This window comes from Rhea pennata, chromosome 20, assembly GCF_028389875.1.
Source record: "Rhea pennata isolate bPtePen1 chromosome 20, bPtePen1.pri, whole genome shotgun sequence".
Lineage (NCBI taxonomy): Eukaryota > Metazoa > Chordata > Aves > Rheiformes > Rheidae > Rhea > Rhea pennata.
In genome coordinates, this window is record NC_084682.1 from 7,297,597 (window position 1) to 7,321,983 (window position 24,387).

A 24,387-nucleotide genomic window follows, 5' to 3' on the forward strand; every position below is an offset into this window, starting at 1 on the left:
TATCTACATCAGAACCTGCATGCATCAAGGGTGCTGGTTTTGCTCAGGCTCTTCTAACTGAAGTAATCGTCAGGCAGACATGCTTCCCACCTGGGGAGGCTCTTCCCTTTTGCTGTCCTGTGCAGTCACTCTCTGGAGTTCAGCTCAGTAAGTGACTCCTGTCTCTGCTCTACGTAGCTGGGTCCTCAATGACGATTTTCCCAATATCCCGAAGGTCCAGTTAACTTGTACTGTTGCATGTCTTGCTCACCTCATGTCTAGGGGACATGGAAATTAGGTTGGTTTCTTGTAGCGTAGCAGTCCACAGAAGGGAGTATATCTCCTTTTGAAGCAGCTCGTACTCTTTTTAGCTTAAAAGAATGACATGAAAGTTACTATTTATTCTGCCTGAGCAACTATATTTTTTTTTCACTTTTCTTGACTTCCCCATTCTGGGGCTTATGACTTATTGATGAGTCTTTGGGCAAACAACTCAAAATAGCTTCTCTGGTGCTCAGACGAGCAGTCCTACACTCCAGCTCTGAGCTCAGTCGTGTGATCGGGGGAGCATGTGGACAGTGAATGAATAACATGTGCTGTCTTTCACAGAGAGCTTTTGGGGCTTGTGGGAAAAGCTGAATTCCCTCTGCATCCAGGTCACAAGCATATGGTTATATCACTGCATTTGGGTTAGCTGTTGTAAACTCTACCACCTTTTCTGAAGGAAATTTGGAAGTGTAGGAGCTCTGAGTCCTGATCTGCTTCCATAACACTGGAGACTCCCTCAATGAGACATTCTCAAGTTGCTGCTTCCTTTGATCAGGAAGGAAATGAAGTATTTGGGTTATTAAATCTCTGAAGGAATCAGAACACAGTTTGTTTCTTGGAGCATCTTCTGCTCGAACAAAGCAAAGAGAAAACATGTGAGGAAACCTCCAGCTACCTTACATTGAGATAGCAGAGCATTCATTAGTGCCAGACTTGCTTGCTAATTTGCTAGCTATCTCATTGCCATAGAAGTTGGCTGCCCTTTTACAATTGGAGAAGCTGCCATATGGAGCAATAGTATATTTCTCCGCAAAGAGTTGAATCATGATAGCAGATGCCAAGTTAAAAAGAGCACTCCCCTTACTTTCCTGACAGCAGTGGGTTTGATGGAGATCTGTCATTGCCCTGACAGCAAGGCTCTGGTTTTATGTTTTGTGAATTCATGTAGAAATTATCTGTCTTGAAACATTCAGGAATCATGTTGGTGACCTACTTAGGGAACAATTTATAGCATAATATAGGAGTAGAGAATACAAACGTCCCTGTATTCATTGAAGAACCAAAACACACAATTCCAGGATGAGTTTGCTTAATGCAATTTTTCTGAGCTTGGAAACATTGAAGTAAAATTCAGGATTGGTTTGAACTAGAGGACCTTATGTTCATCTCCTACTCTGTTTTTTTTTTTTTTTTTTTGTTTGTTTGTTTGTTTGTTTTAGTAACAGAAAAATAAGTCCTGAGGTAACCAAACTGATAGCTTTCAACTTTTTGTCATGTTAATCAGAAACTTCAAAGGCCACTAGTACATTCCTTAGGCAACTCTTTCAGAAGTACTGAATTCAAGTCTTGTTCAGGTTATATTTTGATTACTGTTTCTAATCTTTCACTGAATACAGCTGGATAAATCTTAACATTTGTAATCACAGAAAGAAACTAAAACATTTAACAAGTTAACAAAAAGCCATTTTTACAAAAAGGGGAGGAGGACTGAAATACTTTCCGAGGCTTACTTAAATGGAAGGTAATCATAGTGGCCAAATGAACAGACTTCTCTGTTTGCCAGACTCTCTTGTCTTGCTGCATGTGATAACAACTAGTAGGCTTCTCCTTCCCATCCTAAAGTAGTGAAGAAAGTGTTTTTGACTTGTTGAAATCAAAGCTCAGTCAGGTTCAACACCCAGTCAAAGGTAAAGCCAAAGTCAGAATAGGTCCAGCACTGTAGACTAAAGAGACTCCAGTCCCTACTCTCTGGTTCATCTCTTTTTACTTCTCCAAAATTAAAAAAAGCTGCTGTCAGGATGCCCTCAAAGCATATCTGTTGCTAAAGAAAATCTGCAGTGGTTGTTGGTGCACTGCTAATTTCTGCTGAGGATGGCGGCTGGGGAACATGTCAGCCTTTCAGCAGCTACCTGACACTTGTGGGTGTTGCAGTCCACCTGCCCAGAGCTGGTTCTGCGGAGCATGACAATTACAAGCACTTACAGGCTGTTGCACAAAGACATGTGAGAGTCTATGTTGACATCAAAAGTGTTTGGTTGCCAGTCAGGCAGATAGCTCCGGTGGTTGCACAGATTTATTTGGGTCCTGTTGTTGCCTTGTCAAAGTTGAAGCTGTGAAACCTATGTGATGACTTAAAGCCCATCAGGGCTGTCGTTTGAGGGAGAGATGAGGTAAACACTTAAATCACAGCTTGGAGTCTGCAACCAGTTCCTAGCTCCACTGTGGAAAGCTGTTGGCTTCCTGATTAAGGACAGGTCTGGCACATGGTGGAGTACATTTGATAAAATGTGCATTTTGAACTAGTACAGCCAGACACACATGAGAGCAGAGCTCTTCCTCAGTGACTTGCTGTTCCCTGACCATTGACGTAAATGGCGTGCCAGGAGGTGACAGCTGCCGCCGAGGGCGCAGCACCCAGCCTTGCTTGGCATGCGTGCAGTGCCACTGCCTGAGCTCGAGATTTGTGCCTGTAGGTAGAGCACCCGGCTAGCAGCGGCTGTCAAACGCCTGTAGGATCCCAAGAGCCCAACCTGTCAAACAAAATGAAGTAAAGTAGATAGCACTCCCTGGAGGCATCTGACAGCCAGAGCAGCAGACAGGCACAGAATAAACCACGACCTTGTCCTGGCAGAGGTAAAATAGACTTTGCAAAGGAGAGTTCTTGCCTTAGCAGCTTGGCTGTTACCAGACGTTAAAGCCAAACCAAACTCTAAGTAAATCCTTAATTTAGGGTAGGTGCTAATGCAATTCCAAGTGGGTATGTTGTGTATTCAGTGCTGATGGAAAGCATCTGTGTGTGCTTTCAGATCCAACTTAGAAAGTTAGTTCATATACTCGAATCTGGGATTTAAAACATCAGAAACCTACACTAGAAGAAATTGTTTAACATTATTATCATGACATACCTCTTCCCCAGAATACCACATGTTGGCCATCAGAGGGTTTCACAGCAGGAAAAGCGTCAAAATGGTTCTCATGCTGCAAGAGAGTAAATGTATTCCAGGGTTATTTCTCTGGACACCGATTCCTTTAGTGAGAGGAACACAAACAGGACGTAAGTGACCTTGTGCAAATTTCCAGTGGGTTCAGACATTCTCTGCAGTGAAGCATCACATGAAAATCTGGCATCTTTGAATTTTATCCTTCAGAAGCTTTGTAGTCTGCTAGACTGAATTCACATTTTTTTCATTCGTTCATTTCATTCATTTTTTTCTTCGTTCAAATAAGATTGCAGATGGAAAGCCATTTTGATATAAAATGTTTGTCTCAACTCTCAAATGTTTGAGGCTAAAGGTTTTGTTAAAGATTTAATAGTCCATGTGCAGGTTGGCGGGTTAAAGCTGCAAAGCCATAGGACTAGAGGATTTATTTGAGTGCAAGTGGAGGGTTCTTTCAAGCTTATCTAACCTGGAGACTTCTCAGCTACTGATATCATTTTAAATATCATTGGTTGTCTGAGACCCATGTTCTCACTTAAGGAGCACTGGATTTTTTTTGGAAAGTAGCTACTCAGTTTCTTTCAAGTTCTAGTCCAGACCTGCTTTCTGCCTCAGGTTGCTTTTATAGCCTGTCAGGTGGCACTGGGTGCTCCTGATGTGGCAGTGAAAAGGTTGAGACGCTTGGAAAGGTGTTATGAGCTGGCAAGGCCTCCAGATCTGCTCTTGGTGTGACTTCTGCTGTCCAGCTAGCTGCAGGCCGCTTTACCTGGACCAGGTCTTGGAGAATGGAGCACCAACAGCTGTGTGCCTGGCTGTTTTGAGGGGGGGAGGATGTGGTGTTGCATGATGGAAGCTGCTCAGAAAAACTTACCAGTCTTGTCCCAGCGCTATAGGTATCTGAAGGAGGGGGACATGGGACTGTGGCTCTTCCCCTCCCTGTTTGCAAAGTTATTTGTAACAACTGACTTCTGCGTCATTGCAGATACTTGCATGGTGATGCATGATGTCATTACTGAAGCCAGTGATGAAATTTGGTAGGAAGGCTGGAGGGTGGCTTGCTGCGCTTTATTGGAAAGAAGCGGCACATTGGAGCACATTAATTGCATAGTTCCCTAGAGCACATCAAAGCAGCTTACTCGGGATGTTTCTGCAGAGTTGAGAAGCAGGTCAGCAGATACCTTTTTATAGCATTTTTATAACTGCAGGGACAGGGTTGGCATATTAATTTGATGTGCGCCTCTGGAGCCGTGACTGGAGAAAGGCGCTTCTCTCCAGCCCTTCTCCTATAAGTAGCTGCTGTTGTATGGCAACAACAATTAGCTACAAAAGCTAACTAATCTCTGTTGTTCTAAGGCAAGGCAATTAATCATTAAATCAGAGCTGGAAAAGATCTTAGATCTTGCAGTGTAGTCCCTGCTATGCTTTGTTGTTTTGCTACAGTACACCTTACTGAGAGCATTGTAAAGGCTGATTTTAAATACTCCAAGCACTGGAGCTTCTCTCTTCCTCCAGAGAATTTTATGCTGCTTAATAATTTTCACTGTCAAGTTTTCTTAGAGGTTTAGCCTAAATTTTCCTTCTTTCAGTCTGTCTCTATGACTGTTGCATCCAAGTGTAGCATCTGGATTGATTATGCTGCTTGCCTTTCCAGAACTCTCCCCTCCGAGATTCAGAGGTGCATTTTTGGCTGCTCACCCAGACTCCGTTTAATCGCATTTTGCAGATGTGAGTCACTTAAGTCCATCCAGCAACCTGCTATTGCCCCTCTGGTTTAGGTGTCTCTAGCAGCAGTAAGATGTTAAAGAGCTGGCTGTAATATTCCATTCTAGCTCTCAACACTCAAACTCACAAATATGACGCCAACAGTCAGAGCATGTGACAGCTCCCCGTTACAGAGGGCTATGTGGATTTCTCGATTTATTTATTTTTTCTTTTTTTCTTTTTTTTTGGGGGGGGGGAGGGGTGCACCATAATTCACATGTTTCTAGCAGACTTTAAACTAATCCCTTCTTAAAAGCTGACTTGCACTGTGGGAATTAAATATAAGCTGTTACTTTTGATGATGGCTGAGAGTAGAAACCCCACAGACTCTTACATACACACTTTTGTTACTCTTTGCACTTCTGAGACCTTCCCAGTTGATGGAGGTGCTCTTCGTTTGGGAACCTTGTCTCCTAGCACTTATGCTCTGGCTCGCGTGTATGTCTAACCAGCTGACTTCTGTGTGAATCCTCTGGTTTATTCGCCTTCCGTGTCTATTCACAGCTGTTTCTTACAGACACCTGGGGGTTTCTTTCTAAACCTGCTGCTGTTGGACAGTAGATTGTCTCAGCAAAACACTAATGCATGTAATTATTAATGTGAATGGAGTTTGTCGTGGCATGAGTCTTTGCAGCAGCAAATTTATTTCTTTGGCTCAGCTTTCAGGTTGGTCTGGTTTGTGTTTCAGCTGGGTGACAAATCAGAGAATTTGTCTGGGATTTTTTTCAAAGGAAGCAGGAGCTCAAACAGCCACTGAAATTCAGGGCTTCCCTCACAATCTCATTTCTAGGTCCCTCTTACAGGCCAAGTTTCCTCCATTGCAGGGAATGGCGGGTGTCTGCTGAACTATACTCCAGTGACAGGTTATTGCTGTGCTGGATGATGTGAGGAGAGCGTGAGCGGCATAGAAAAAAGCCCACAGCTACGTTTTCTGTGCTATATTATGACAGTGCACTTTCTCAGACCTCTGGTTTGCTCCTGCTGTACCATCAGCTCTCAACCCGGGGAAAACTGAATTGAGGTTGCTTCCTGCATTAGCAGAGATTAGTCAGTAGTGTGGCAAGCATGGGTGAGAAAGGGCAATCCGGTGCATCTCCCCAGCTGACAGAGTTTAATGACACTGAGGATTAAGTCTTTTGTCCAGTGATTTTTTTTTAACCTGCCCTGATTGCTCTAGAGCAGAACTTCCTCCTTTCAGCCAAGCACAGAATAAACACGCACAGTATGTTCTCTATACCACTTGCATGAGGGTGAAGGCAGTAGACTGGAGAGAGACTACAGGAGTGTGCAGACAGTGCAGCAGAAGTGGACCAGCTTCCGGCTTTATAGAGGCTGAAATAGAGTTAAACAAGGAATCTGCAGTTCAAAAATGACGGAGATTCTGGAGTAAAACAAGAGACTGTGTGGGGGTTTGGAGTTTGGGAATTACAAGGGTGACGTGACGGAGATCGAGGTGAAGAAGCTCACGTGCAACAGGAGGATAGACATGATAGCGGCTGCATGCAGCCAGAATAGATGAGTACGTAGAGGAGGTGGAGGAGATAAGGGGAGGGCAAGGCTGAACAAAAGTAGAAAGAGGCAAGGATGCTGGCTGTGATCCTACTGATGCAGCATGGTGAAGTGCTCGCAGGAAATGACTGAGCAGCTTTTAGTGAAAATAGAGCGAGTGCAGTGTACTGAGCCTGAGCTTTGTGTGAGAGCTGCCCTGCAGCTCAGCAGCGTATCTCCAGCTAGTCCCCTCTTCAGAGTTTGCCTTTGCTTGGAGAGAGCACTCCGGCATGCACAGGTGGGAAATAACTGTGCAAGGCCTTGGGATCCCTTTGTACTTACAGCCAGCACAGCAGCTTTAACCCGCCCTGTTTCTTCTGTAACAGGTGGCTGTGAAAAACAACATTGATGTCTTTTACTTCAGCTGCCTAATTCCTCTCAACGTGCTTTTCGTAGAGGATGGCAAAATGGGTGAGTGTTGCTTAGGTCTGTGGTCAGCCTCGCCAAGCCAAGCCGTAGTGCCCGGCTGGGTATCATGTCTGTACCATGTCCCATGGCTGAGATTCACATGTGCTTGGCCATTATCTTCATGCCAATGTATCTCAGCAACCTCAAGGGTTAGCAGTGGTTTGATAGCCACTGATGGTCTGTTGTCCTGCAGTATCCGTAGAGCTTTGTTTCCAGAGCCGAAGTCCTCTGCTCTCACCCTCTCTGCTAGGCAAAGGGTGACTCTTTTTCCTTCAAGATTGATTTTTGGTTTTATTGAAGGGATGGCTTGCTTAAATAGATCTAGGATTTTCCCCTATAATATTTGCATTGCAACTCTTGTGTTCCTGTTCTCCTGTATTAAATTGTTCTTTGAACTGGCTGAGAAGTTGTTTGGAAAAGCAGCATTTTTCCTTTCACCATAAAATGATCTTGTGTGCGTGTGTGTGGGGGTCTCCTTCCTTCTTGTCAAATCCCACTTGTTCTTGGTTTGGGTAAAGACCCTCTTTGCTTTGAGGGTTCTGAAAACCATCAAAGCTTTGCTGCTTTTACAGTAAGACTATGAAGTTATTGTAGGAGCAAATCCTGGATCTGACCATGGCAGGGCAAAACATGACCAAAAGGTTGGGTTTTTTTGTTTGTTTGTTTTTGTATCTACTTTGTATCATTCTGTGGTGACTTAATTAATGCTACAATCCTGCGAGGAGCCAGGAGTGCTGATTGTCTTTTCTTGTTTGTAGAGCGCCAAGTCTTCCTTGCAACATGGAAAGATATTCCAAATGAAAACGAGCTTCAGTTCCAGATTAAAGACTGCCACTTGAATGCCGGTGAGTAGCTTCATTCTACCGTGCTGAGAGCCTTGAGCAGCACCTTTGATAAATGGTCACTAGACATCACCTTATTAATAGCATTGCGTCTAGATAACGGATAGATGAGTATTGCGTTTGTGAACAGAATGGCTTGTAAGCTCGGGTCCTGGGGCTTGTTTTAAATCAAAAGCTTTAGCTGAGTCCATAAAAGCATGTCTAGAATCCCAGGTCTTAGGATTTTACCTCTCTGCTTCTTCCTTTCATTCTGCATCTTGTATTCATGTTTTCTCTTTTATGCTTCATCTGTAAAGCTGTTCTTAAGTAGAGCTGAATACTGTATTTGGTCTGTTCATCAATCCTGGCCTGCTACTGTGGGCCATCATGCTGCTAGTGTATGTTGTTAATGCACCTTGCTATTACCAGTGTAAAGAGCACTTGTGAACAGGAGTAGAAGTCAGGAGATGTGTTCCAGCCCTGCCTTTAACCTGCTGCCTAGCTCTGGGCCAGTCACTTTGCCTTTTAGCATCTACTTTCTCCTTTCTGATTTGAAAGAGTAATCTTATGTACCACTGTAAAAATGTTTTGACATCTGTGGAGGACAAGCCATGTGAGAGGAGAGAGTTGGTCTGCTGTTATTAGCTGATATATTGATGTGTTTTGATCATACTCTATCCCATTCGGTTATGTGTTTAGTCATCCAGTTGCCTCCGTTTGTGAGCATCCTACTTGTGCTTATGACCTTATTACTGCTGAAGGGTGAGGGAGTGTAAAAAGTGGAACGTGGCCAGCAGAGCAGCTTTGTTCTGATTCGAGAGGTCTGGGCAGGAGCCAAGAGATTCTACCAAAAGCTGCTGTGTTTTAGAGGAAAAAATGTGTCTCTATTGATTACAAACCATGTAACCTTTTTATTCTCTCATGTCTGCTATTACACAATGAACACCCTCTTGCTTCAACTGTAGACAGAAACCATGGGTCTCTTTGTGCTCATAATTATTACTATTTTGGAATATAAAAGATGTAACATGCAAGAGAGGGGAAGAAATAGCAGCTGTCAGACCTTATGACTTGATCTCACTGTGGGGTTTCAAATGAGAACAACCTCTGCGCCTCCCCCGGCTGCCCCTCTGCTCCAGTCTGAGCTTGGCATCGGTCTCTCCACCCACGCTGCAGTGCCGTCATTGATCGTGCCGTCTGCCACAGTCGTGCCCTAACCGCACTGTCCGGAGCTCTTTGCATCTCCTGTTAGAAATGTTGATAACTCATCTCCAGTGCTGGTGTGCTGTGATCCTGGTTAGTGGAGGACATAGCTGGGAGGGAGAGAGGGAGTCTGTGTAGCTGCAGAGATGAGCACCTGCGGCATGGTGGCCCGGGAGTCCTGCAGACCAGCTGGTTGGTCAGCGCACCCATCGCGCTTGAGGAGGAGCGACAGGTAGTGCCCCTTGCTGGGGGAGCAGGGTGTTTCGCCAGCCAGAGGCCAGATTTTTTGGCCAAGCCTGTTTGGATTGATGCTGCTCAGTAACACATAGCTTGCAAGGAGAGTGCAGTAACACAGCACAATTTCTCTGCAGTGCTATCTGCAGCCATTGCCAGGACTCAGCTGGGAAGAAGCTTCTTTCTGTGTTTTAGCAAGAGCTATGAAAACAGTGTCTCTCTGGAGTGTGATCAGTCACTTGGGAGGCTCCAAAGTATGCAGGATCTACCAGCCTCTTTGGCTTATGTTTGGGAGAAAGTGGGTCATATCTGATAAACAGATTTCAAACACTTCTATCAGATGTATCTGTGCTGACACCTCCTTCTTCTTGCAACTTTATAGGCAAATTTTTTTCCTTGACCACCTGGGCTTTGGCAAAAAGCAGGCCAATAGCTTGTAGGAGGAAAAACTAGGGAAATCTTGTGTGGTTGTCTCTGCCTTTTGGGTTTTAGCTGCCACTTCAATCCTGATTCAGTAGTTCTGCTGCTCACCTTGCTTTAGTCTAAGAGTGATCCCCTCTAGTAGTGGCCTTCCTAACAGTGTGAAGCTTCTCTGTACAAGGATCAGCTGGGCCTGAAACCTAGTGGAGGGCTAGATTTACATGCTCTGGATGGAAACGTGGTAAGTGGCTCTATGTATGTGTGCACCAGGGCAGAGGCAGAATAAAGTGGGTGAGCTTGGAAGAAGGTTTAATCCGTCTTGCTGCTAGTTTATACCAGAGCAGGGGTGCGTATTGGGTCAGTTGCTGCAACAGGGCAGTAATCTTGCAAGATTCACAATCTTGATCACTTTAAATCCAGTGAAAACAGCTTTATTTTAAGGTACCTCCTGGTTTTGGAGTATAGCAACTTTGTGTTGTATGTGAAATCTTTAGGCACTTGATCTTTATGGAGGATAGACTGGTTCACCTTCAAAATATTTTTTTTTTTTGGAGACACCTAAGCAGACTAAAGCTCTTAACCTGTGCTGTTGATGGGTTTGTTGATCATTGATGAAGTGCTGCCACTAGATAGCTTTCATCCCATTGGCATAAAATAAGGTAAGCACCTGCTGCCTTGGCAAAGCTGTTCAGCCCCAAATCTGCAGATTTTAACAGCTCCTAACTAAAACTCAAAAGTGCTGGGTTTTCTGCAGCCCCTTGACAGAGATGAAAAGCATCGAAGAGTTGCTGGCTTCCCAGAAGTGCACAGGCCACCACCTGAATCAATGTCCCTCCTGTTGCAGCCGCCTGGGTAACTAATTCATGCCTAGCGTGAGCCCACCCACTTGGTGGCGAGTTGCCGCTCAGGCGCGGGGACTCACTGCGCCATTCATGCTTCAGTCTAGCTGATTCCAGCCCAACAACACGGATTTAGCTGCGAGCTAAAAATAGCTCTGCTCCCCAGCTGATGTGCCCTAATCACAGCACAACCAGCCGCTCGAATCGAGCAGCGCGGCAGCAGCAGGCGCCGGGCGGATGGAGCGGAGCGTGCTGAGCCGCGCGCAGGCTGCCGCGGGGCAGTGGGCTGATTAGAAGTCCCCTGCACCCCTGCGTGCCCGGCTCCTCTTCTCCTTGCTGCAGACGGCCTTCGCTTTCCCGAGTGCTCGGGTCCGTCCTGCGTCCACACCTCGTGAGAAGGGCTGAATTTAGGTGCAGACACTGGGGTCCTGCCATCCAGCTAATCAGGGAATGCTGATTTTAAGTAACCTTTTTTAGAACAAAACTAGAGCAAGCTTGGAAACGGGTTTAGAGAGCTGGCTTTTATCAGTCAAGAAGGTAGCTCGTGATTTCTTGTACACGCAAGGCTGTCTGACAGTGTGCGAGTTGTCTTAGAGCTGCGTAAACCACAGGTTTCCCCAGATTATTTCTTCTGTTCTTTTCACCAAAAGGAGGTAGACACGCACGTGCCGCCAGCGGAGATGCTTCGCTGTTAGCCTGTGCTCAAAGGCCTTTGAAGAGGTTCACCGTGCGCCTGCAGGGCTAACCGGATAGGGCTCGGGACTGTGACTCGACTGTGACGGTTTGCGATGGGGACGGCAGGAAAAGCTGCTGTCCCCACAGTTCACCCCTCTGCGGGCGCAGAAGAACCATGAGAACCACTGCAGGTAACGGCCCCGAGCGCTGTGAGCAGGGGTTGCAGATAAGGCACCGCGCGGGTGAGGAGCAGACGGACTGCTGACACCTTAAATGCCCGGAGCCTGCCACCCTGACCCCTGACTCGAGCATCTTCATTTCAAAAATAAGCAAGTCCTGGGCCCTTGAAGGTGTTCCCACCGTTCCCAGCGACTCGGTGAGGGATGCGTGCTTATCCCCAGAGTAAGGATTTGGGGCTCTGGTTGCCGGAGTGAGGAGTTGTCTTGAGGCCACTCTTTAGGGCCGGGGCGTATGGCCATGGAGGAGTGAGTCTGTCTGGAGCCATCTTGCGGGGCAAGGTGCGCTGGTGGTGCAGTGCCCCTTTTGCGTTCATTAGAGCTCCGCTTCACATATCTACCTCTTTAATAAGTCATTATAATACTGCTGTGGAAAAAGCTATATTCAGAAATATAGCTTGTAATAAAAACAGCAGGTTCACCCTGCGTTCTCATTTCTTATGAAGCTAATGTTAACTTGAATCAGAGCTGGGCGAGCCCAAAGAGCCTGCTGTAGCAGGGTTTGGGAAGGGCCGTAGAATCGTAAGGTCTTTAACACTCTTCTTTGTGTACCAGATGAATGATTGCTAAGGAGTCTTGCTTATGCTCCAGTGTTTGTGTCATCCATGCATGAAAATATTCATAGACCTATATAGCTCGAATAGCAGAGTGGTTTTTTTGACAAGCTGTACCAACCGAGGTTTCCCTCTCAGCTAAACATGCACTAAAATTTGCTCTGCCTTGTTGACTCTGTTTTTTTCCAACATGCTAAGTTTGATTACATTTTAAAAGACCATTAGATTAAGCTAAAATATGCAAATCAGATTAACTTTTATTTTATTTTATTTTATTTTATTCTGCTTACCCAAGCCCACTGAGTGAAAGAGCAGCTACAACAGTGGCACAAGCTGACTTGCACATGCAGATGAATGCTATTAATCAGGGTGTAATTTAGCTGCTGTGCTGTTCAGCAGTTCTGGTAACTTTGTTTTTGCTGATTTATTACTGGCCTCCAAACTATGATGTGAAGTGACAACTTCGTTGTTTTGAATTGAATGTGGCTTTATTGGTACGTGCTGGTCATTTTGATTCCCCCCTCCCCCCCCCCGCCAATGTAATTTGCTAATGCCAGAACTAAGAAAGAGAAATTGGATTTTCTTGCTGAAACAAATTGGGAAACAGTCATATGCAAGTTTCCCTGGTACGTTTTTTGCATCTCTGCAAATCTATTAGCTTCCTCTTGATCATTAAGTAAATTAAAACCCCCGTGCTTGTAACACATCTTGGAAATGACCAACATCCCTCCCTGCTGGATCCAAGTTTGCCGATTTGTTTGGTATTTGAATGCAATTCTTGGCTGGATGCTCAGAACCATTTGAGAGTTACTAGAAAGGGAGCAGAGATATTTTCGGCTATCGCAACACATGGTGACGTTTTTCTTCCTCCTTTCCAGTGCTCGTAGGTTCGGGGGAGAGAGAGGTGCCTTCGGCGCTAATCCTACGAGCTGTGCATGTCCTTTGCGAAAAACTGCCCGTGTGGCACACTGGATATCTTGGACGTTGGAGATGTGAATGTCTCACATCTGATGTGTAGAAGACTTAATCACATGCTTAAAAAGGATTACTTTGTGCAGGGAAGGCGGCTTTGTCCGGCTGTTTGCTCGTCCTTCCACGTGTGCTGTTTCGTTGTTGGACTCGGGTAGGGAAGAAACTGCAAAAAAAAAACCCAAAAGATGGACTGATGTTGGAGACTTCCCTGCTGTTTATGATGGGAAATATTTCTGTGTCCTTACGTTGTGCTTAGGCTTCTTTTAACGTGAGAATAAGCATTGAGGAAAAAGAAGCAGCCCTGCTGCAAGGTGCTTTGCGAGGCTGGCCGTCGGCCGCGCCGCCTTGCAGAAGGGGCTCGTGCGCTCCTGGCTCACCCGCCGTCGGGGGTGCCGCTTCCGCGCGCCCCCTTCGGAGCCAGGCCGAGCTCTCGGCTCCCTGCAAATATATGTATTTTTAAAGGCTGCGCTGTCGCGTGGCATTAGCAGCCCTGCCTTCAGCGAGGTGCAGCCTGGCACCGTTGCTTGGCAACTCTGCCCGATGATCTCCGAAATGCCGCTCGCGCGGGAGGGATCGGCGCCGCTGCCTGCGGGAGAGGAGTCGGGAACGGCCCCCAGCTCTCGCCGCCGGCGGGCATCCATCCCGAACCCGCGCTCCGAGCAGGGGGCGAGCCGCTGGCCCCCTTGCCGCCTGGCTCCCGAGCCGGCACCTGCGCTCCCGGGGAATGCCTCTGCTCCGGCGGCGTCTCCAAACGGAGTGGGGGGAACGACTCCCGGCAGGGCAAAGGTGCGGAGCCCTTGCCAGGGACTCCGCTCCTCGGCCGTATCCAAAGAGGCTCAGAGCAGCAAGGTTTAACCGCAGCCCCTTGAAACCGGGCAGATGGAAGGTCCCATCTAATGCTGTGGCTCGTGTCCCTTGCCAGCAAGGACGTGCTCTCCGAGGTGGCACTGTGCTGAACGCGGTGCTTCCGCAAAGCCCTGGAGGCTGCTGGTGCTGGCGGGGCTGCTGGGGTGCCACAAGAAAGCGGGTGCTGGGTCTGTCCCGCTCCCTAGCAGGGGGGTCCCTCCAGCAAGGGGCCCTCCCGGGCCGCTGTGCCCCGCGAGCAGATGAGCGCTCTGTGTTACACATTTTCCCAATTTGCATGAGTTTGTTGTATAGAGGAGAAGTAGGGGTGGGAGGAGGAGACGGAGGGAATGAGGGTTTTTAAGCAAAGGATCTCATTAGTTACTTATATCTGCCAGTTTCCATAGAAACTGAGGAAGAAAGGAAACCTAAATCTGACTGTCTGGGTAGCTGGATGTTTGAACCCTCCACAACCCGCAAACAGCTACTCTGAAGCTTGAGGAGCAAAAGGATCAGTGCAGCTGCCGGCCGAGGGGTCCAGGCTGTCCCTGGAGGTGGCACGCAGTCAAGGGTGTCGCCTGGCACTGGTTATCACGTCTGCTCTGGGGAGAGGAAGCCGGTCCAGGCCTCGGCGTCGCCACGGGGATTTGTGGGATCCTTCTGTCCTGCTTTTTTTTGTTCCCCGGTGTGTGAACAGACACAGCAAAGCCCCTTCTCTCATCCCGCTGTGCACCAGCACGGACATGTGTCCGTTCAAGTCCATCACTGATGCTGTCAGATGTCGGTATTTGTAAGTGCAGGTATGAATTAGAGCTGCATAGACGCTTCAGGTGCTGCTTCTGCCGCTGCAGACTGTGCTGCTGTCCTGCTCCTTGCACTCCTTGAAATGGATCTCATGTTCCCGGTCTCTTGGCTTTCTGTTCAAATTGTTTTAAGGCTGCTTCTCTCCCCTGCTTTCTGTCGAGAGTGCCCAAGCTGCTGATAAGGGACCCGTGAATGATAGGATGTCCCCTCGCAGGGGACGGCGCTGGGCCCCGGAGAGAGGCAGGAGGGCAGAGGGCTCCCACCTGCGCTGGCTGCTTGGGGGACTTCTGCTGAGAAGATGGACCGTGGCCCTTCTGAAACGGCCTGCTGCTCTGCTCAGTGTTAGCTAGCACATACAGTCGGGTCTCGTGGTCAGAGCAAAAGCACTTGGAGATCGAAAATTAAATTTCCTCTCCTGCTGGGCATCAAGAATGCCCAGGCTTCGACGGCAGAGTTTGGCAGGTGTGGGAATGGTTGTGTCTCGTCCCTGGGCCTCCCACTCAAGATATGCAAGGTGACCTGGCATCACAAGGCCTAGGCTTGCCCTTCTCTAAGCTGGGCTGAGAAACCCCTCAGCTTCCAGAGGCCTTTGGTACCGGATGCTGGGTTTGATCACTGTTCTGTTTCTTTGCACGGTTCCTTAGCAAGAGCATGCATCGTGGTTACATCCACATATTTGTGCAGGCAAAATCACATGTTCTGCAAGCGCTGAGGTCTTATAGTGTGTTAAAACTATACTACAGCCCTTTACTGTCTGGAGACAGAGCGCTGTGGGTTTTTCCCCCTTTGGGTGGTTGTCGTAGAAAAAGGACTTTTATTACCCGGGATTTTATTACCCTGCAGGACGTTGGCTAGCTGGAAGCACCTATGTATGAGAGTGAGGGAGGCGGGAGGGGGCTCTTCTGCTGGGATGGACCTGAGAACCATGCATCCAAATGAGCCTTGGGCGAAGATCTCTGTTCTTCCCTGCCTCTGTCTTCTGATTTTGGCTCTCTCTGGATTACCCTGCCTGGATGTTCTGGGGGATTTAGAGTACAGCAAAGTCCTGTTACTCTCTGAACTGCAGGATCTTGTCTTGATAAAGTCAGTAAAACCTCCGTGATCTGGAGCAGTGAGCAGTAAGTGAAAACCCTGCAAGAAGGGTGAATATTTATTGGGGGATCACAGGCTGAAAGGAAAGAGCCTGTGAAAGGAAATTGGAATTTTTCTCCTCATATCATGTCTGCTTCTGTCCTCAGAGAAACTCTGAGACAGAAGTCTGCTTCCTTGTGTGCTTATATCCCAGGAATGCTCCTCTGGGCTCTACTTTCTTGAGAAATGGTGAATCTGGATTAACAGATGTGCATTTTTTCTTTCTCCCTTCTCTCTGAAGACACTGTCTCCAGCAAACTACAGAACAACAATGTCTACACCATTGCCAAGAGGAACGTGGAAGGCCAGGACATGCTCTACCAGTCCCTGAAACTCACCAATGGCATCTGGATCTTGGCTGAGCTTCGCATTCAGCCAGGGAACCCGAACTACACGGTGAGACCTGCTGGATGGCAGAGGGCATGTTGGGCGGGCTCGGGACCTTCCAATGGACCTTGCACGTAAAGCAGTTGCTCCCTGCTTTGCCTAATGCGCTCTTCTGGTGCAGATCCTGGTAGCTTGACTGGGGGCAGGAATTCCCACTGAGCTGGAAAAAGTAAGAAACAACAGAGTAGCGTTGCAGTTGCTGCCGAGCTGGGATAACCCCCGCTCAGCAACAAGCACTTATTTGCCAAGGTTTCCAGAGATAAAGCCAAGAGACATTAGCAGGAAAGCATTGCCAGGATGCCCTTCCTCCTCTAGTAAACGAGACTAAATTTATGCCCTGCCATGCTCCTGCAGTGGAGACCGTCTGTCTGGACATCAGAGGCTCTTTGGCCTTGTACCAGTAACAGTCTCTAAGCGGTGGGAAGGTGCCGTCTGTCCCACATCATGCACCCTTATAACTATTCCCTTTGACTCTCTCCCTTTCTGAGGACCTCTGTGCCTGACTTCCTGTCTTAAAACAATTCCTCTCCTCTTGGAGGCTCCTCCAGGAGTTTCAAGGGATGTCTGGGGTCTGAGGACCCCTATGGTGAAAGCAAGCAAAGGAAAATGCTTTAAAATGTTGTTTGTGCAAGGAGTAATGTCACCTCAGTCATTCGGGCCCAGTCCTCACTTCAGGGAGGGGTGAAAGCCAAGTTTGCATCTATCAGGACCAAATAGCAGATTTTCAGAAGCAAATGAGCTCCCGACCTCCTGCTGTGATTTACAGCCCAAGGACAGGCAGGTCCCTCATCACAGGGTCTGGGCGGTGGCCCCTTTCTTCATGCCCACGGAGGTGGCTGCACTGGTTAAGGAATTTGGGAACTCCACAACGGGAGCTTGCTTTTGTGTCCTACCTCTGCTTCGAGCAGGCTCCGAAAAGGCAGAGCCAGCTCAGTTCAATGTTGGTAATGGGGAGAGCGTGCCAGTACCCAGAAGAAATCCTCTGGGCAGCTTTGTCAGCAGCCCCTTCCGTGAGGCATCCAGCCTGCGCTGCAGGTCGGAGATTTCCAGGCGTCTTCCTGGCGGCGCTAGGAAGTCTCTCCCTTGCGTTGGCAGTGCTGGGCCCAGCACTGCAATTCGGGAACCTGCTCGAGCGCAAGTTAAGCGCTGCCAGACTGCAGTGAACGGGCCCCACGCAGCCAGCCGGCTTCCCGTCTCTGGGAGGTGAATATCCACCGCTTCTCCCTGGTGCCTCGCGCGTGCTAACCTCCATTCCCCCTCTCTCCACAGCTGTCTCTGAAGTGCCGAGCTCCCGAAGTGTCCCAGTACATCTACCAGGCCTACGATGCCATCTTGAAGAACTGACGGGAGCTCCGTCTGTGCCTCACCCTGCGGAAGGAGGAGGGAGCAAGGGGTCCCGGATCCTCCTTGGCCCCGGGCGCAGGGAAAAGCACGCTAACTGGAAGCAGCCGTATTCATGTGTAGGATTTCAGTCAAACGCACTGATTAAACAAGGTAGCAATTAGTATCCACGTGCTAACGATGATAGGGAACAAACCCCTTTGATATTTTTAGCGTCCATGGAAGCTTTGTAACCACTGCTTCGACTGTCCCCCGTCCCCCTCGCCCCTCACTCGTTGTCCGTTCTTGTGGGCTTCTCCATTTTGTGCCAATGTTCAGTGTTTTCTAAATGGCTTTAGGCGTAGTTAAGATTTTGTAAAATACTGCTCGTTGGAAAAAACAAGCAAAAACCACACGTCTGCTCATTAAAACAAGGCAAAAGTGTCGAAAACATATACTGCACTTTATTTTATATTTTTATACATTTTGAGTTTTTTTATTGTAATTGGCTTAAAGGGAAAGCAAAACTAGGGAAGTGGTGGGAGCCCTCCAGGGAAACTGGGCTCTAGCAGGGTGAACGCGGCCTCTAAGAACTAGGAACAGAGCCATCAGTTTGGTCCGTGGAGGCGGACGAAGTCCTAAAGAGACGGTTTTCTATTACACTTGTGCTGGCAGACTCAACTCTGTTTTTGATGGTGTGTTTTCACTCTAACCATCTCTCTGGCTCATTAGCTGCTGATTTGAGAAGCAAGGCTTCTCATGCAGGGAGGAGGAGCTGTGGACCTAGACTGCTAACAGGACAGTGGAGGATGAGACGAGGAGGGAAACGAGCCCGCCCTTAGTGAAAGGCTCCTGCCAGCACGTGAGGTACGGCCCCCGCGTGCGCGCGCACCCACCCCGAGCCCCTCTGCCCGCTCCGTCCCCGCGCCGGTTGTGGCCGACCTGCCTTTTCGGCTGCGCCAACTCCTGCTCCCCGGCACTGCGGCACTGCGTGAGCCCCGGGAGTCCCTGAGTCTCACGGCAGTAAGTCTGAACATGGTGATGCTGCTTCGCCGGCAGGACCGGAGGCATCAGCAGGGGTCTGGCCCGACCACGAGGGCTCAGCCGCTGCTGGCAGTGCGCCCACAGCTGCTGCGGGGCGCCGGACTGGCTCTCCCTGGTCCCGTCGTGTGCACCAGAAGAAGCCAGGCTGGGTGGCGTGATGGAGGCAGCCCGGGCTTGGTGGTGTTTGTGCCCTGCTTCCTTGTGTGCTTCAGTTCTGGGGTGAGCTGAGAGTCGAGCAGATCTTGGAAGCATTTCTTCCCTTTCCGGCTCCCAGAGCTGGGTCTTGGCTCTCTATGCCCAAAGGCGCACACAAAGATGCAGGTTCCTGCCCTGAGCCCCTGCCCTGAGCCATGCAGTGCCCTGGCCCCCCGTTCCCTGCCCGTCCGTAGGGCCAGGACTGCTTCCTCTTCCCGTGGCTGTGGTGTTGCAGCCACTAAGCACTGCAGCAACAGCAAAGCCTCGTGCATGCCCCTGCTCCGGCCATCGCTTGTGCTGCTTAAACCAAGCCACTAACCAGAACAGCTTTGCTCCCCGCAGCATGCTTAGTTTGATGCTATCTCCTCCCAGCGAGCAAAGCTCTCCATCATAGCATCCATGTTGTCTTTTTAGATGCCGTATCCAAGGTCAATAATTTTTTGTCTGTTTGGGGCAGGAGAGTTGATGGTTCCTCAGGGCTCTGGCACTGGCACAGCCAGGGGAGACCCTGTGGGTGCAGAGAGCCCAGGTGAGGATTGGGGTGGGAGAACTCAGGACAAGGACACCTCTGCAAGACTCTAAGGTTGCAGATAAGCAGCCAATGCTGGGAAAAGGCCAAAATGCATTTACCCAGCCCTTGCCCTCCATAAAGAAGGGAAGAGATTCCAGCAGAGCTGGGAGCTGCAGGACCCCCAAGGAGTTGAGGACCTGCTGTAAGCGCCTCTGCATGGGGGAAAATGCAGGGCAGAGCCGGAGGAGCTCCTGAGCTCTGCCTGCGTGGGCTGGGAGAAGCTTTGCTCCAAGCCTTGCTAGGAGCACCATAAAAATCACTGTTGGAGCTATTAAGAAGGTGCCAGTTCACACTGGGGGCCGTGGGGGAAGGATAGGGATGGTGCAAGGCTGGGAGGAGGCAGCAGAGGATTGGAAATGAACACTTAGGTCCCACTCTGCTTACCAGTCGGTGTAGTTCAGCCCGGGGGGGATGCAGAGCACCCCCTTCCCTTGTCAGACTTCTTCCTGGCCTTGGTGGACGGGTGTCTCCAGGGAGCTGCCAGGCAGAGCCTGGGCTCATTCGGTGGTTTGCGGTGTAGTTGTGTTGCTCTTCAGGCTTTACCTGGCGTCCATGTCAATAAACGCATTTCCACGAAGCTGCGGCTGTGGTGTGGCTCTGTCGGGGCTGGGGAGAGGAACTGCTTTCTCTGCTCCCAGCCCGCTGGAGGGAGCACGGACCAAGGGCTGGGGCTGGTAAGAAGGGGACAAGATTTACTCCTCAGGAGCCATTTATCTCTTTCTATTCGCCATCCGCTGCTCTCCCAGAAGAGAGGCCCTCGGTCCCTGCCTGCTCCGCTCTTGCTCATCTCGGGCATCGGAAAGGTCCTGGGCACCAGCGCGTCACCACGGAAAGTCTCTGGGAGAGCAGGAGGAGGAGGGAGGTACTGATTCAGTCCAGTCTGGTCCCCAGGTGGGGGGATGTGACCTGCTTTCCCTGAGAGGAAACGATGTGTGAGGGGTTTGGATTGCTCTGCCCCAGCGTTCTCCATCCTGACGTGCTGGGAGCTTCCACAGGGCTTCGCTGCTACTGGCCCTTCCTGGCAGGGCAGGCTGGGTCACGAAACCTTGGTCCTGGGCCATGGGGCCATCAGCCAGCCCCAACCTGTAGCCATCCGTGGCCAGCAATGGGACAACACAAAAAAAGGGATGAGGCAGAGTGCCCCCTTCCTTCACCCCGGCTGGCTCTGGACTGGCGATTAGGGGATGCCCCTGTTTCTCCAGGGCCTGGGGGCGGCAGGTTCATGCCCTGCAAGGGGGTGTTTTTGCATTAGAAACCAACATTCATGGTCAGTGACCATGGTGAGGGGCTCGTGCAGGGTCATCAGCAATGCAGCGTCTCGTCCTCCCCTGCTGCAGCCTGCTGTGCGTTGATGTCCTCAGGTCTCTCCACTGTCACACCAAATATGGAAGCTGGAAAGTATCTGTGTGTTTTGCTGTTGGCTTTGAGAGGGGGAAAACCCCAGCCAGCAGCAGCACCTTGCAGGCTGGAGCTAAAACAACCTCTCATTGCTCTCGCCAGGCACTGCGCGTGCACGCCCGGTGGCCCGGCACAGCCGTGGGCTGCGTGGGTCTCTGCACGGGTCTCTGCTCCGCTCCCCTCGTGCCTCCCTCTGCCCGGCAGCCCTTGCTGTGTGCCTGGGGCCAGCATTTGAAACCTCTTTAGCCCAGCAGAAAAAATGCTGCGCGATGCTCTGGGCTCTGCGTTGCTGCCACCGTCCACCTTGTGTCCTATGGAGGAGGCAAAAGGTTTATCCCTCCTTGTTCCGTCGGGGTTTTTCCTGCTGTTCTGGATTTGCAGGCACGCTTGCGCCGTGTGAACGGGGCCAGGCTGCCCCGGGCTGTGCTGCACCTCGCGAACTGGCTTTGCTCCGTTAGCGCCAAGCCTCGGGCGCTGCGGGCTCGGGGGAGGCGGGTGACCTTGCAGGCTGGGACGGGCCGTCACCGCGGCCTTCCCCAGTCCCTGCTCCTGCCGTGCCCGTGCCTGCGCCGCGGCGCTGGCACCTTCCCGGGCTTTCGCTTCCCCTGAAGTGCTGCGAGGGCTCTGCAAAATCTCTGCAGCTCCCGCTGGCCTCGTGCATGCCCCGGACGGACGCTCGTCCCTGCGGCAGCAGGAAGGACCGTCGCTCCCAAGCCGGGACCGTTGCGCCCTCGGCGGAGCTGCCTCCGGGTGCAGCTTGGGGCGACTCCGTGGCGGACCCAGGTGCTCCTTTCTTTCCTCGCTGTCGCCCAGCCTGCTCGGCAGATGGGTGAACGCGCGGTGCGGTCGGCGAGGAGCCTCCCCTCCTGCGAGTGCTGGGTCCTAGGCAGAGCCGCGACGCAGCAGGTCCCTTCGGGTCCTTCGCTCCCCAGGATGGAGAAGCGGAGCAAGGGGAGAGGCAGGGACCTGCCCGGGGCGGGAGGCTGTGGCCGAGGCAGGGGCCGACCACGGCTTTCCCCCGCCGCTGCCTGCGTGCTGGGACGCAGGAGCTTTTCCACAGCCTATTTTACGTTTGCAGCTATCTCGGCCCGCTGCGGCTGGGATCATCCTTCCAGGCTCCAGGGATGTGCCGCGGTCCAACCCTGCTCCCTTCCCCCCCATCAGATGTTAAATTTCACAAACAAAACTGCAAGTAAAGAGCATCTCGAAGGAAACTGCTAAAAATAGCTGGAGCCAGGGCTGGAGCCTGAATTTGTGCAGACAAGCTCACATGCAGCCAGCGTCCCTGCCCTTTCCTGGAAACATTGCAGGTTGCTTTATGGAAATGCTGGGAAACGGCGCTCAGGGTTTATGTAAGACCAGCAGCATCTGGGACTGGTCCTAACCTGCCGTGAGCTCGGGGCACCTAAATACTTCCCTGGCAGCGTGCGTCAGGCAGCTCCGCAGGGATGTAAGCCCCAAATCTCGGAAAGTCTGGATGTAATGTGGGACGAAGGAAAAGGGGCTGCAGAGCCCTTCTCCTGCCACAGAGCTCAGCCCCAGATGGGGCACAGAGCGGTGCGGAGGCTGCTCTGCGCTTCGTGGCCCCGAGTTTGCCATCCCCTTTCCCTGGGGAAGGAAGAGACTGGCATGGAAGTTTCCTCAGCCTGGGCTCCAGGCATCTCCTGCTGGGAGCTGGTGGCCGGGAGCCTGACACCGCTCTCCGTCCCTGGGGGGCCGGGGGGGATGTGCAGCCCCTAGGGCTTGGCCAAGATGATTTTTCCTGACCAAGGGGGATGTCAAGGCTGGGGGAGCCTGGCCAGACCGGGGCTGGCATTCGGGCTCGGCCACCTCCAGCACCTGGCGGGACAAGAGGGAGCGCGGGAGAGCGTGAACGCGGCTGCTGGAGACGCACCGCTCGCCCCAGTGCTTCCCCGGCATCGCAGCAAGCTGGAGCGGGATTCGGCAGCCTGCTGGGAGGAGCAGGGAGGCACGGGGAAGCCTTCGGCAGCCTCTGGTGGGACCCCAAACCACGCTCCCCAGAGATGTGCGACGAGCTGCTTCCTCAGCGTCCGACGTGCAGGGAAGCGCTCGGTGCCGAGAGCCCCCAAAACACAGGCGCTGCAGCACGCGTGCCCCTCCCGTGGGGTGGCCCCTCTCCACGGGGACCTGGGAGCATCCCCCCATGGCGACTCCTGTGACGGCAGGCGCAGGGAAGCACCCCCTGGGGGGAGCAGAGTCCGGAGGTCCCCAAGGGCTGCGCGCAGGGAGGGTAAGCGATGCGCCCAGAGCCGGGGAGCAGCTCTGGGCAGGGGAGGGACGGGCTCTCCGGGGGAGGGTCGGGCCCCCCAGGGCTCCGGCGCGCGGGGGTGCGGAAAGAAAGGGTGACGGTGCTGCCCCCAGCACGTTGCAGGGGGGGCATGGGAGGGCCTTTTCCCATCAGCACCTCCCCGGAGACCCAGGCGAAGCTGGTGGCCCTCCTGCCTGCCTGTCACTCCGCCCGGGCAGCGCCGGCATCCCTCTCCCCAGACGGTGCCTGCACCCCTCCCCGGGCACTGCCTCCCCCCCGCCCGGGCACTGCAGCCCTCCCCCCGTCCCCCCGGGCCCGGCCCGCGCCCCGCGCCCCGGGCCGCCTGGCCGGCACCCCCGAGCGTTGCTCCCTCGCAGCCGGCAGCGCCTGGCCCCGCCGCCGTCTCCCTGCGCGCCTCCCCCGGCGATCGCGCCCGCTCCGGGCCGGGCCTGCCCCGGCCGAGCCGCCGGAGCGCGCCGGGCTTTGCGACCCAGCGGCGCGGCGCGGCGCCCCCCCCCCCCTCACCGCCGCCCCCCCCTGCCGCCGCCGCCGCCGGCACCTCCGGCAGCCCCGCGCCGGGCCGGGCCGCGGCTCTGCAGCGGGGCCGCCCGCCCCGCCGGGCCGCGCTCGCCGCATGGCACCGCCGGGCGCCGGCGGCGCGGGCAGCGGCCGCAAGGTAGGGGAGCGCCGGGGCCGGGGCCGGGGCCGGGGCCGGGGCCGGGGCCGGGGCGGGCGGCGGAGCGCGGAGCGGAGGCGAAGTTGCGGCGGGCGGCGGGGATAAAGTTGGGGCCGGCGCCCGCGGCTGCCCGGCTCGCTGCGCCGCGGAGCCCCGCGGAGCCCCGCGGAGCCCCGCGGAGCGCGGCGCCCCCCGGCGCGGGGCTGCTCCGGGCGCCCGAGCGCGGCGGCGGCGGCGGCGGCGAGAGCAGCGCCCGGGAGCCGCGGGCAGCAGCCGGGAGCCGCCGCTCCGCCGCGGGGCTGCTCGCCGAGCCGCCCCCAGACCCCCCCTCCCCCGCCCCCCGGGCCTGCCGCCCCGGCCGGGCTTCGCGGCGCGGCGGCCTCGCTCGGGCCCCTCTCGGCTTTTCTGGGGGGGGGGGACGCGGGTCCGGGTGCGGGTGGTGCGGCCAAGGTCACGCCGGGAGCCCGCGGGGACACGGCGGCGGGAGCATCCTGCCCGGCGAGCCCCGGCCCCGCCGCGAGCGGAGAGCTCGGCCTAGCAGCCGGCGCGCCCCGCAACCCCCCGGCCCGCAGCCCCCCACCCCGCGCCCGCTGCGGCGACCTCGCTCCCTGCCCCGCTCCCTGCCTCGGTTTCCCGCGGCGGCGAGGACGGGGGTGGCCGTTCCCCCATGCCCCGATGCCCGGGAGGCCCATGGGGCCGAGCCAGCAGCGCGCGAGTCCGGCTGCCCTCTGCTTTCTGCCACGGGCCGGCACCCACGGGGCCACGTGCAGCCCCCGGCCGGGCTGGGACCGGGGCTTCGAGCGCTGCCACGCAGGGCGACCCACGCGGGGCCGCCGGGTCTCTTCCACTGCGGGAGCGAGACCCCGGCACGGCTCGCGTCGCCCCCCCGGTTC

General features: G+C 53.0%; 1 protein-coding gene across 3 annotated transcripts in view; it reads left to right on the top strand.

Annotated features, from left to right (window-relative positions):
* The window catches only part of AP2B1 (adaptor related protein complex 2 subunit beta 1), an 81,438-nt gene extending 61,710 nt beyond the window's left edge, over positions 1-19,728 (top strand). For all 3 annotated transcript variants that reach the window (XM_062592276.1, XM_062592278.1, XM_062592277.1), the window contains 4 exons: positions 6,821-6,905; positions 7,661-7,747; positions 15,876-16,030; positions 17,291-19,728. In XM_062592276.1, the coding sequence (XP_062448260.1) occupies positions 6,821-6,905; positions 7,661-7,747; positions 15,876-16,030; positions 17,291-17,365 (402 nt within the window). In that variant the 3' untranslated portion in view covers positions 17,366-19,728. The remainder of the gene's footprint in view (positions 1-6,820; positions 6,906-7,660; positions 7,748-15,875; positions 16,031-17,290) is intronic.
* Positions 19,729-24,387: the final 4,659 nt, after the last annotated feature.